Source organism: Cajanus cajan, chromosome 7 (assembly GCF_000230855.2).
Source record: "Cajanus cajan strain Asha chromosome 7, NIPB_CcT2T_4, whole genome shotgun sequence".
NCBI lineage: Eukaryota > Viridiplantae > Streptophyta > Magnoliopsida > Fabales > Fabaceae > Cajanus > Cajanus cajan.
In genome coordinates this window covers 45,467,898-45,482,105 of record NC_138523.1, presented here as the reverse complement: position 1 = coordinate 45,482,105, position 14,208 = coordinate 45,467,898, and the positions used below count along the sequence as shown (strand labels likewise).

Sequence of the window (14,208 nt, the reverse complement as noted above, 5' to 3'; positions counted from 1 at the left end):
TCTTCTGCTATATGAGACTTTTCTTATTGGTTGGTTGTGGCGCAATACCATATGCTTAAATTTCAAGCCATTGAGAAGATAACAAAAGAAAAAGCATAATGGCCATATTTGTTTTTCTCTCCATTTGGTTATTGACTATTTTTTCCACCCGAGTTATCTCTATCAAATATGACTCATTAATCATTATCATCCACTAAAGCAAGTTGGCTTTTACAACTTTCTTTTATTTACTTTTTAATTATATTATATTGTACTATATTATATATATACATATATATATATATACATATATATATATACATATATATATATATATATATTGTATAATAATTTAGATTTTAGACTCTTCTTTCCCTTCTCTTCAATAGCTATTTTTAATACTTATTATTTTCTCTCTCTTTTTATAATATATACTAGTATTTTAGTATATATTTTAGAAATTAATTGTTTATTATATATCACTAAATTTTATGATAAATTATATATAAATAAATACTATATTTGTAAATTATATTTAGAATTTTAATAAATATATATTTTTAAACGTGTAAATTACATTTTTAAAATAAAATAATAAGTTATATTATAATATAAGATTATTTTTAATTATTGATAATTTATTTAAAATATTAAGTTTTAATTTATAAATAAACATGATAAATAAAGAAGTTAACACTATTGCGTTAGATAACCGTTGGTTTAACATATAAGAATTGAATCCGTACCGTACGCTACCTCTGCAATTAAGTAACTTTTCGCAAAATGATCTCGAACTATCTTCTTTTCATTTTGAGAAATATCTAAAATTAACTCAGTTTTTTTCATTGAAAATTATCTCACACAGTAAATGAATCTTCCCAATTATAAATAATGATATTCTCATACGTTCCTGTTCTTTAAAAAAAATATCTATTTTCTACGATTTAGTCAAACAGTGCCAAATTTATCTATATATTAATTAAATCTTTTATATACTTCAGCAATCTACCTCACATAGTAATTGGATCTTTCCTTTTAAGAATAAAATGATAAAATTTGCTTCTTTGAAAAAAATTATCTATTTTCTACAGTTCCCAAATTGCTTGATTAATTTGATAAAATAAAAATTGCTTGATTAATTATTCATTTGCTTTCCTTTAAGTCCAACAAGTATCAATCCTATATGTTAATGCAAACGATAATCTCACGTGAGATTATTTTTACACACTATTATTCGACGAGACTGTTTTTAAGATTTTCTTTCATGTAATTTAATTTTTATTTATTATATTTATCTATGAATTAAATTTTAATATTTTAAATAAATTATCAATAATTAAAAATAATTTTATATTATAATATAAATTATTAAGATTTTATCATTACTTGTTAAATATTTATTATATATAACTAAAATTTAAAATAATATATATATATATATGAATAAATATCATGTTTGAATATGTAAATTATATATAAAATTTGAATAAATAAATATTTTAAATATATAACTTATATTTTAAATTTATGATGAATAATTAATATTGTAACACGAAATTATTATTTATTGATAACTTATTTTAAAAATAATAAAATTTAATTCATAAATATTATTAAAAAAATTAAATTAGATATAAAATTAAAAAAAATTCTCGTAAAAAAAAATTCTTAAAAATACTCTTATGTAATATAATCATTAGTGTTTTATATATAAAAATTGATTTGTTTTAAATCTAAAATATAATTTATATATTTAAAATATCTAATTTTACAAATTTTAAATAAAAATTATTTATTTAAATATAATATTTATTTATATATAATTTTTATAAATTATAGTTATATATAATAAATATTTAACTTGTAAAATCTATAGTTAAAATACTAGTACATTGCATTTTTAGTCTCAAATTAGATTATTTAATAAATTGTGTATTTAAGTTTATTTTCACCCTTTTGATGATATGAAAATAATTACTTATTGACTCTAATAATAAAGTTTATTTTATACAAACGAATATTGTATCGAGTAGTTAAATCCCTATTTCTTTATTAAACTAGATATATTTACATGATTATACATTGTAAATAGATATTTAAATAAATTATTTCGTCAATATTGTTGTCTAAATATATGTTATGGTAATTTTAAATAACCTAATTAAGAATCCAATTATAAAATTTTTACAACATCACAAACTCAATTATATTTTTGTTTAGTTTGGGAACTACCTAAAAATTTTGAAATAGGGACATATTGATTAATATAATCTAAAAATTTCACGCATAAAATAAGAGCATTTTTAATTTTTTACAAATAAACAATTTACTTTATCTACTTAAATCTATACATGTGACTTTAATTTTAATAAGCTTATTTAATTCTTACTCTTACTCCAATAAATTTTTTTATAAAAATTTGTTTAACTCATAAATATTTTTCCTCCTTTATATATGCACATAAATTACTTATAACTCAAGGGTAATTTTATGGTATCCTTATAAATTTTAAGGGTTTTGAAACTGTGGATTTTTTTATATATATACAGTATATGAATGTTTGATTTTTCCATAAATTTATCTTTTTTATTTGAATATATATTTTTTAAAATTCTTAATAATACACAAAACCTTTAAATTTAATAAGGATACTTTTTTAATGAACTTATAAATCATGATGAATTGAGATTCGTCACATTTATATATAAATTATCAATACTTTCTAAGGATTATGTGTATTCATGAGATTCAAAGGTATTACGAAGAGTAGGTTGAATATAAAATACATAAAATTTTCCTCACTTTAATTAGCTAACAGAATTTCATTGTGTTTTGCTCACTTTTATTTTGATTTTCATAAAAATAAACAATAAGTCGACTTAAATTATGTGTCTATACATCATTTATAAGTAGAAGAAAAAGAAAAAAGAATTCACATTACTTTATTTCCATTGATTTAAAAAATTGATTGTATCTTTATATGGGTACCTTATTAACTCTGTTAACTTAATTTATAAAAAAAAACTATGTGATGTCTATATTTACTAGTAGCTTGTTCGATCAGTATAAGCTTTTTTTTTTTAATGTAAATATTTTTGTTTATTTGTAACTTTGAGGTCTATAACTTTAAATTTTGATATGCCATATCTAATTAATAATATTTTTTCAGCGTAGGACCACAAATATCGCTTATGCATACTCCTATTTAAGTCAATAATATCCATAATATGATAAAGTACGTTCATTTTTTTAGTGGATATTTTTTTACATAAAACGAAATCTTAAATATTGCATAAAAGAATTCAACATTGCATTAAATAATTCATTTTCTTACTTATATTTAAATTCACGCACCTTTTTGTTATGTAAAATATTTTATTTTCAACTTATTTTAATATAATAATTTTAAAAGTCATATCTGTTTATTCTTATATGTATAATAAAATATTTTTGATGATAAAAATATATCCCATTATATTTCATTTCTTTTTAATACATATATTGTTATTACAATTAGCCATGAAATTAAAAATATGGGTAAAATAAACAAGAAAATAGAAACATAAAATAATGTCTGCTTGACTCTAAGAGCATTTTCAGTGGGAGGTTGCTTATAAACAACCTCCTATACCACATCATTGTCACAGTTCTAATTCATTTTATGGATTACTTAAATTTTAGCAAAATTGCTAAATAACTTTGCTAAAATTTAAACAACTTATAAAGTAGATTAGAACTGATGTGACAATAATGTGACACAGAAATTATTTATAAGCAACCATCAATAGAGATGTTCTTATCTTCAACGTGGGAATCATAATTCACCAAACGTTGGTAGTTCACAAGTCTACTTCAAGTTATACTTATTTATTTCATTATTTATTTGTTGATGATGTAAGCCTCTATGCGCAAAAAGATTTAGATGCATGTACTTACTTTCTTATCGGTTAACTTTTTCGTTTTTTGTTATTTATTCCCTTGTTTTTTATTTAATTCCAAGAACAGCTATTAATACTAAAATTAAGTTATAATGATCATTCAAAAATATAAAAATTAAACATTAAAGATATATTATGATCCATTTAAAAAATAATACATAAAACCTTCGGTTGAAGTATATTTACAATTAATATTCATGCATATAAAAAACTATAAAAATTAGATCACAAGTATCTCTTATCGAATGTAATATTGTTTGAATAATTTAAAATTATTTTGGGTGGTAGTTTTTTTTCTTTTTAATATTTAATAAATTTGCATATATAAAACTTGAATTTAAAACTATTATTATAGTTAAACTAATGTTTGATTATATATATATATATATATATATATCATATAAAAAAATAGCAAACATTACATACCTTGTTCAAAAATAATAATTTAAAATATACAAAAAATTGAAACTGAACTCGTGTGTCAATATTATGATGGTTTAAGTAAAAATAAATTCAAATTATTACATAGTTTAAAGATTGATTTCAAAATTTTTAAATAAAATATCGAGTTTTAGTATTATGGGTGAAAAAATTATGGTTGACAAGATAAAAAGGTGATCAGTTTTTTTTTGTGTTTTTTTAAGAAAAGATTGATCATTAACAAATTTGATAAATGCTTTACATGAGAAGAAGAAGAAAAAGAAAAATATTATATACCAACAATGCATAACAATATTGTAACGAACTCAGCTGGTCACTACACACCGCACAGCACACTAGAAACACTACACAGAAAGGAACAAGTGTATACATATAGGGTCTAGAATATATACATATACAAGGTCCAAGTCTGAATAGAGTTAAAGTGTACAAAAATACATCAAATGCTACTACACCAAGTAGCTCAAACAACAAAACATCAAAAGAAATCAGCCCTATCTGCCATCTGCAGTCCTGCCACTAGCCACCAACTTATCCCTGCTTTGTTCCCATACATTGTATGATCATTGCAGTCCAAACACCATGGAAACAACGAAAGGTAAGCTAGTGATAAGAAATCAACATACATATATAAATATGTGAATGTAAACAACTACAACTATCAACACATCAATCAGCTTATACTACACCATAGCATTCGGCAATATCAGCATCGCAAAGCGGCAATATCAGCATTGCATAGTAGCAATAACAGCACCACTCTAGTGGCTATAACAGCACCGCATAGCGACAATAACAACACCGACTTAGCGACTATAACAGCACTACTATAGTGGTTATAACAGCACCACAATAGTGACTAATAATCAACATACAGCTCAACTAATACAGCTCACAACACAGCACATCAAATTAGCATACAGCACAACTAAGTAGTATTCAACACAGTTACTACTCACAACTCAGCTCATCATTCTATAGTACAGTAATATTATAATTCAACATTAAAATCATCAATAACAACTCAGCTCAACACGACATTATACATCTATTACAGCTTAACAACATTTTTCAGCATTATCATATAGTCAGCACAACATATTCATCAATTTCAGCTTAGTTCAGCATCAAAACAACATCTATCAGCAATTCCAGCATATACTTCAACAACTAACAACATATAAGTCAACATCATCATACGCGCTCAGTGCACTCATGGTCGCGCCCAGCGCGGCTCAACCAGAGAGCATCAAGGGCCAGCGCGCCCGGCGCAAGAATGCCCGCACCCGGCGTGACCCAGCCAAAGGACCCAAGGATCTCCCGCGCCTGGCGCAATACAAAATTGGGCCCAGCGCACGCCCAGGCAGAGACTCTAAGGAGTCTTGCGCGCCCAGCGTGCCCTAACCCATGCCCAGCGCAGGGAAGGCAGAGACCTCCCAAGGTCTCGCGCCTAGCGCAATACAAAATTGCGCCCAGGGCCCACATGGCAGAGACTCCCAAGGAGTCCATGCGCCCAGCGCGACGAGGGTCGCGCTCAGCATGGAACCAGAACCCCAAAACATGTCACATACTGCCAGCGCGCTCGACGCGATCCATGTCACGCCCGGCGTGGGCCATCCAGGGGCTCACCTTCTCAAGCTCGCCCGGCGCACACCTCTTTGCGCCCGACGGGCTTGCCTAAAAGGAACCTCCAGGTGGTCTCGCGCTTGGCGCGAAGAACGGCGCTCAGCGCGAGGCTCCGCAACAACCCACCAAGTTCGAAAAATTTTCCCAAAAACTGCAAAAATCCACTCATCCAGCACATGCAAACCAGCCAAAAGTTCACATTTTCATCAAGCATCAAGAAAAACACCTCATTTCCAACATGCAACTTCAAATCAAAGAAAACCCCAAATTTCTTCAAAACCCCGAAAACCCCAAAATTTCATTTTCAGCAATCTCAGCCCGAAAATCATCTAAACATCAGCCCACAAATGAGTTTATGAACTCACTCTCAACAAAACACAACCAAAAACTACCTTCCCTTACCTCGGCACAAGAATTCCGAGCTCCGGGACGAAGAAGACAATGGAGAAGGAGAAGAAACTCAACGAGGAAGAAAGGAAATCCATCCGGCACACTCAAACAACTCTAATAGCACCTAGAATCCAAGCAAAAGAGGAGAAGTGAGAGTTGGAGAGGGAAGAAGAGAGTAGGGATGGTAAAACGGGCCAGCCCGACCCGTTTTGCCCCGCCCCGCCATTAGCCTGCCAAAAACCGGCTCGGCCCGCCAATGTAAAACGGGCTGGAGATGCTGGCCCGCCCCACCTAAGGACGGGCTGGTGGGTTGGCGGGCCAGCCCGCATACAAAAATAAAATAAAAAAATGGAAAAAAAATATATTTTATGTTCAAATTAAAAAAATTTGCTACAAATAAATAAATATAACCATATGAAATTAAAAATGCATACATATTGTACATAATATATGGTCAACAAAAACAAATTACAAACTTAGAACAAAATCAAATAGAAATTAGTCCATTTACACCAAAATCAAAACTAAATTATAAACTTACAAATTATTATAAACTAAATTTTTTGATAGTTCACAAAACAAGTTTAAATACAATTAATTAACTTTAAATTTTTATTTTAAGAATATTAGAAGCTCTCTTAGAAGAAGATGTCTTTACTTTTTTTTCTTGATCATCTTCATCCTCATCTTCTATATCAAAATAAAATAAACACAAAAATAATTAAATTAAAAAATATATATATATATGCGGGCCGGCGGGTTGTGGCGAGTCGGCCCGCTATTTGGCCCGGGGGCTTGGCGGGGCGGGCTTGGCGGGTTGAAATGATGGGCCCGGCCCGCCAATTTTTGGCGGCCAACGAGCCGGTCGGGGAGAGAAAAAGAAAAAGGAAAAAGGAGGTCTTACAAATATAAAATAGTTTACATTCTTATTTAACCACATACATCATTAATATTAAGTTTTTTATTTTTTATAAAAAAAATTGTGAAAATCATCTTAATGGTAATTTTTATTTATTGATGATTTTTTTTTTTACTCGTAAAGTGGATAATTATTAAGTCCATAAAAATAATATCGGAGACATGTATGGCAAGAGTGTATTCCTACTTGAAAGATGAATTTGGTCCGGACTTGGATAAGGAGATAGTAATGGGCTTGATTTTTGAAATGTACGCCAATGACCTTTCATCATTCTCCTTAGTGGATTGGTCGAGAGAAGGTTTGTGCGTAGTCTCTTTCTTCTTTTGTTACTATCTTCTTTCATTTTCGATCTTCAATTTGTTTAACGAAAAAAAAAAATTAGTCTTCATAAAATTAACATATTTTAATTTTAATCTCTACAATTTTATTTTATTTTGATTCTTCTAAAATTTGAAACTATGATTTTAATCTCTATTATTATTTGATCTTTTTAATTATTTATATGTTCATTAAAATGTTATATGATCATTTTAAATGTTATCCACAATTGTCAGTGATATTTTATCTGCGTGTGACACTCATAATTTTTTTTGTATAAAGCCTTAAAATAAGTGTTACATACATACATATACACACAAATACACACACACACACACACACATATATATATATATATATATATATATATATATATATATATATATATATATTAAAATGGTCATTAGGAACAAAAAAATGTTTATTTTAAATTAACCATAAACGATGTTTATGAGTTTTAAAAGGATAAAAACAAAAAAAAATTATAGTGCCCAAAATCAAAACTTAATCACTTTACAAGAACTAAAATCATGTTTAAACCAAAGAAAAAAAATCATATTTTATGTAGATTACTTTTGAAGCTCTGCATGGAAGTTGTAAAATACTTCTATAAGGGTGGTGAGTTAATTGTAATTGAACCAAAATTGGTTTTTATAAATTACAAAAAAATGAAGATGATTCAGGAAATGATGAAGATCGTTCATAATAGGCATAAATAATATGTAGATAAGAGAAGAAAGTCTCTTGAGTTTGTTGGATGGGAATATATGTTTCTAAAAGTGACATCCATAATAAGAATAAGAAGGACGATAAAGTTCAAGAAACTAACACCTAAGTCTATTGGACCTTATTAGTTTCTTCATTGTGTAGGTCCAATTGCTTATGAATTGGTTTTGCCATTTTTGTCTAACCTATAAGATGTGTTTCACACATCTCAATCGAGGAAGTATGTGCATGATTTCAAACATGTGGTAGCATCTAATGTGGTACAAGCTAAGGAAAATCTAACATATGAGAAGAAACCAATTGTCGTTGTTGATTACAAGTTAAAGGAGTTGAAATGCAAAACCAATGACTTAGTGAAAGTTGCATGGGATGTATCTACTATTGAAGCTATATGGGAGCTAGAAGAAAAGACCAGAGTATCTATATCTTTTTCCAAGTAAGAGAATTTTCGAGGACGAAAAATTGTCAGTTTTTAGAGAGAAGTCTAGAGAAATATACCCTAAAGTTGAAATATATTTTTTTCTTTCCTAACTCCATAGTAGTGTTGTAATCCTTCTTTAGAGTAAAGGTTGTAATAGCTAAGTTAAGATTCAAAGTTAAGGAGTCAAGAATTGAAGGTGGAGGTTGTAAGGCGGGTTCTCAGGCAGTCTCGTTTCTCATCATTTTTTTTCCCTTGTCTCTTGGTGATCAAAGGTAAGAAAATTTTGAAGTTTAATCTTCTTTGATGAATATGTTGATTTTTATGACATTGTATAAGTTTAGGTTAAGCCATACTATTTATGTTGTAACCTACTGAGTAAGGTATGAAGTTGATGGATAAAATCCTTAATTGATTATTGAAAGAGTGTGTGGTATCAAAAAGATAACTAGCAAGCTAAACCCACACGTGACTTGGTTAATGCATACCATGGTCGTGGCGGACCTACACCCAAACTATATTATACTTGACGATTGGTACTAGACTTTCTTAGTTTAAGTAATGAAATCTAAATAATCAATGATGTGTTGATATTGGAATAATATCCAAAACTATGTTGCATAATCTAGATACTACATGTCATTTTGTGTTGTGATTTTAGTAAGGTAAAGTCACTTAGACTATTTGTCTATGTTGTAAGAGATATATTAGTTGAAATGCAGGATGAAATATATAAATATTGTATTATAAAGATGATATGTTGCTAAGTTGTTGTGTTGGTAAGTTGTTATGTTGTTAAACTATATAATTGTGTTGTGAAGTGAATAAATTGTTTTATGTTGTTAAGTTGAGCAATGGTTGGTGTAGTGTTGTTATGATAAAGTTATTTATATAGTTAGCTTTCACATCCATATTATACATTGCTTATTTGTATACAAGTTTACTCTTTTTTTTCATGTTGTTGGACTGCGATAATCATATCAATATAAAAGTAATGCATGATTAGTCTAGAAGATGAGCAAGATGTTGTGTCATGTTGGTGATGACTTGTTTTGGTGGAGTTTGTTTTTTAATAGTCAATAGTTATTTGACCAACAACTTAAGATTTTTATCTTTTACAGTCTAATATTTGTGTGTATATATGTATGTGTGTGTGTGCAAGATTGTGTGGTAACCCCATTAGGAGATTTTACATTTTCAGTTGACTACTCATTATATATATTGTTGCATGAATATTTAGACACTACTTGCATAAAATATCACATGTTAGTTGACATTTATGTTTTCTGCTAACTAGTTGCTGAACTGCAATAAGTGTAAAGATTTATTGGGTTGTTACACCTTACACAATTAGTAAGTTTAGATTTTGATTATTGTAAAATAGTTTATCTGTTTTTCATCTCTTAAACTATTATTTTTAGTTCTTATTTTCATATGATAATTTTTAGCTATATTTTATTTATTAAAATGTTAATTAATCATCGTAAGTGTTACTCATAATTATTAGTGATATCATATCAATGTGTGACACTCCTAAAATATTTTATAGATCCTTAAAATATATATATATTTTTTATTTTTTATTTTAAAACAATCATCAAAGACTAAAAATAATGACTTAAAATTTTAGATGGATGAAAATTAAAGAAAAATATTTTGTAGAAATCAAAATTAAAACTTATTTATTTCACACAAATAAAAAAATATTTATAAATTTTAAAATAAATTTTAAAAAATTATAGAGACCAAAATCAAAATCCACTTAATTTAAAAAGACTAAAAATATATTTATTTATTTTAATATTATCTTATTACAAATTAAAATACTCTCTTTGTTTTCTCAATTTAATATTTTTAATATTATATTTTTCTCTCGTTTTACACATTATTTATGCATTTAACCAAAAAAAATTTTCTTTGCCATCTGAAATGATTTTTCCATCATTATTTGTAAATTTTGAATTTCCTAACCATGTATCCCTTTCGACCAACGTTTTTTTTCTCTCTCCACAATTTAAATTATTTATTGTAAATACAAATAAAATTAATTTTATACATTTAGTCATTATAAAATTTAATTATTATAATATCATCTATACAATATTTTTTTATTATAATTTATTTATAGTTTTGTTAAATTAAAAAAAGAATGATTGAATAATTATAATGTGTTGGCGTGTTGTTGTATAAACCCTTGACAGTGTGAAGTGTGGAGGAAAAGAAAGGACTGGAATAAGAGTGCATAACCCCAAACCTTAACCCAACCCACCGGGGCTATCAAAGGTATCGTTTCTTTCTCTCATGTCGTTTTATTCCCAAAAGATTCATTCTCACCGTCGTTTCGTGTTTCTGTGTGGAATATTTCTTGTTGCGGGAGAGAAGCTTAGGAATAAGATTTGTTTATCTCAGTGGCGACAAGCGAGACAAAATTCAGCTTTTTTTTTTTTTTTTTTGAAATAGCCGTACACCTAAACCTGAAATCTTTTTCTTTTCTCGTTCGCAGGTTGCTTCGAACAATTTATAATCATGTCTTGGTGCACCATTGAGTCCGATCCCGGTATGTTCAGTAAATGGGTGTTTTTTTTTTTACATGAAGATATGGGTAGAGTTGTGGCTAGGGTTGGGGACTCAAAAGTATATTGTTTGATTTATATGTTGATTGAGACATTGTTTTAGACTTTGATTTTGCTTCTTTTTTTTACCCAGGTGTGTTTACAGAACTTATTCAGCAAATGCAAGTGAAAGGTGTACAGGTATTATTTTTTTTTGTGGATATGTATTTTTTCTTTACATAGTATTTAGTTTTGTCTTGGTTTAGGGTTTTAGTTTTAGTTTTCTGTTTAGGACCTTTTGCTTCCCTAGGGGTATGTTAGGGAGTTTGGTTCTGGAGTGGAGGAGAGGGGAATGAATTTTTTTTCTTCTTTTTTTTTTTGGTTTTTGCACCGGTGTTCTAAGGTTTCGCCTTAAATTAATTTGGTTTGGACGGGAGGTAAGTAAAGTCTGACTAATAATTGTTTTTGTTAAGGATCAAACTAGAACACTGTCTGAACGAACTTTAGATTTAGTACATTAATCATTTGTGTCAAACTCTTTGGTTCTTCAATTAATATTACTCTCTTAATTTTAAAATAAAAATTACCCTCCCCGCCTTATCCCTCTAAAATCTCTCTCCCAAATACACCATAAAAGACATCTTTGACTTATGCATAGTTGTTTTATAATCAAAGGGTAAATAAGTTAAGCTGTTTTTATATAAGGTATAAGCTGTTTTCATCAGTTATCCTGGAGGCTTGATTACATTAAGCTGAAAACAGTTTATGGACATGGCATAAGCTATTTACATAAGCTCTTCCAAATACTTACATATGTTTATAAGTTCAAATATCTTTTAAATAAGATCTTTCAAACAAGGTCTTAAACTCTTTGATATGTTCTATGAAGTAATGAACTATTTGAAGCCCCTCCAAACCAAAGTAAAAGACACTCGCTACTCACACAGAATCTTAAAAGATTATCCCATGTTATATGAACAGAAAATGTTGAGTAAAAGAGAGTAAGTCTTCTTAATAGCACCAAAAAAATGGAATAAAAGAAACTTTGCCACCTTTTTTAAATTTACGGGATTGCGTGGAGGTGATACATTTATATGATATTATTAGATTTCTCAAAACAATGCTATGGGTTGAGAGTTTTTTTTAGACAAGATAGCATGAACCATAGATAGAAAATGGAAGTTATGCTGTGGGAGTGGGAAGCATGTGAGAAAGAGACTTTCCCTCTACATGCCCTCAGGAAAAGCGTTGTGCTTTGCAAAGGGGTTCCCGTTCATGTACACAAGTTAAGCATATTGTTGATGGTCATTTCCCGCCAATTCAGAGTATGACTGATTGAAACTAATTTGGGTGTCAAACTAAACTACTAAAAATTTATCAATTTGAATTATTTAAGCGACAGTTTTTCAGTTTAATGACCGTGAAATTTGTTCATGGAATTTGTTTACTGTTGTGATCAAGTATTAAACCTACTAAATTTCAGGGCTAAGCTAAAACAATTTTTTTCTTCTGATTCCAGTTAGAATTTTCTGCATGCTATCTCATGTCTAAATATGTCTTGGCAGGTTGAAGAACTGTATTCATTGGACCTTGATTCTCTCAACAGCCTTAGGTCGGTGTACTATACCAGATAGTCTTGAACTTATAATGACAGTCATATGTTGTGATAATTGATTTGTGAACATTTTTTTGCCCGTTTTCTTTTTGTGGGGATTATCCACAATTTCAGGCCTGTTTATGGATTGATTTTTCTTTTCAAATGGCGTCCAGGAGAAAAGGATGACCGTGTTGTAATCAAAGATCCCAATCCTAACTTGTTTTTTGCTAGCCAGGTTATTTTTATTTTCTTTAATAACTAAATGTTAGCCATGTTATTTTTATTTTCTTTAATAACTAAATGTCGATATTTTAACTGTTGCAATTTTGGTTTTACTGATATAGCAGTTCATTTGTAGGTAATTAATAATGCTTGTGCAACCCAAGCGATCTTGTCCATTCTTATGAATTCACCAGATATTGACATCGGTCCAGAGCTGACGAAATTAAAAGAATTTACCAAGAATTTTCCTCCTGAACTCAAAGGTTTGGCCATCAATAATAGTGAGGCCATTCGTACAGCCCATAATAGCTTTGCAAGGCCAGAACCTTTTGTTCCTGAAGAGCAAAAGGTTGCTGGCAAAGATGATGACGTTTACCATTTCATAAGCTATCTACCTGTTGATGGGGTACTGTATGAGCTTGATGGATTAAAGGAGGGTCCTATCAGCCTTGGTCAGTGCTCTGGTGGGCAAGGTGATATGGAATGGCTGAAGATGGTGCAGCCTGTGATCCAGGAACGCATTGAAAGGTATTCACAAAGTGAGATAAGATTTAATCTCCTAGCAGTCATCAAAAACAGGAAAGAGATTCATACTACTGAGCTGAAGGAACTTCAGAAGAGGAGGGAGCGCATTTTGCAGCAGCTGGCAGCATCAAAGTCAGACAGACTGGTGGAAAACAACAATTTTGAGGCTCTAAACAATTCTCTCTCTGAAGTGAATGCTGGGATTGAAGCTGTTACTGAGAAAATCTTGATGGAGGAAGAGAAGTTCAAAAAATGGAAAACAGAAAATATTCGTAGGAAACACAACTACATACCCTTTTTGTTTAACTTTCTAAAGATTCTTGCCGAGAAGAAGCAGCTGAAGCCCCTCATTGAAAAGGCCAAGCAGAAAACAAGCAGCAGCCCTCTGTGAAGAATGTTTTATACAACCTTTTGTATGGATTTCCCCCGAGATATGAGTATGATCATATGTGTCACGTTTCACTTTATTTTTTTTAGCATTCTGTTGAGTACTGATACACAGTTTTTTCTGATCCAAGGATATCTGCCCTTTGGTAAAGATTTATTAGTTCTGTTTA

The 14,208-nt window shown here is 29.4% G+C and overlaps 1 protein-coding gene across 1 annotated transcript; it reads left to right on the top strand.

Annotated features, from left to right (window-relative positions):
- The first annotated feature begins 10,915 nt into the window (after positions 1 to 10,915).
- Positions 10,916 to 14,208, top strand: LOC109795578 (ubiquitin carboxyl-terminal hydrolase 2). Its single transcript, XM_020355128.3, has 6 exons — positions 10,916 to 11,038; positions 11,259 to 11,312; positions 11,462 to 11,508; positions 12,873 to 12,919; positions 13,037 to 13,139; positions 13,263 to 14,208. The coding sequence occupies exons 2-6, from the start codon at positions 11,282 to 11,284 to the stop codon at positions 14,040 to 14,042; spliced, it is 1,008 nt and encodes a 335-aa protein (XP_020210717.1). The 5' UTR covers positions 10,916 to 11,038; positions 11,259 to 11,281; the 3' UTR covers positions 14,043 to 14,208.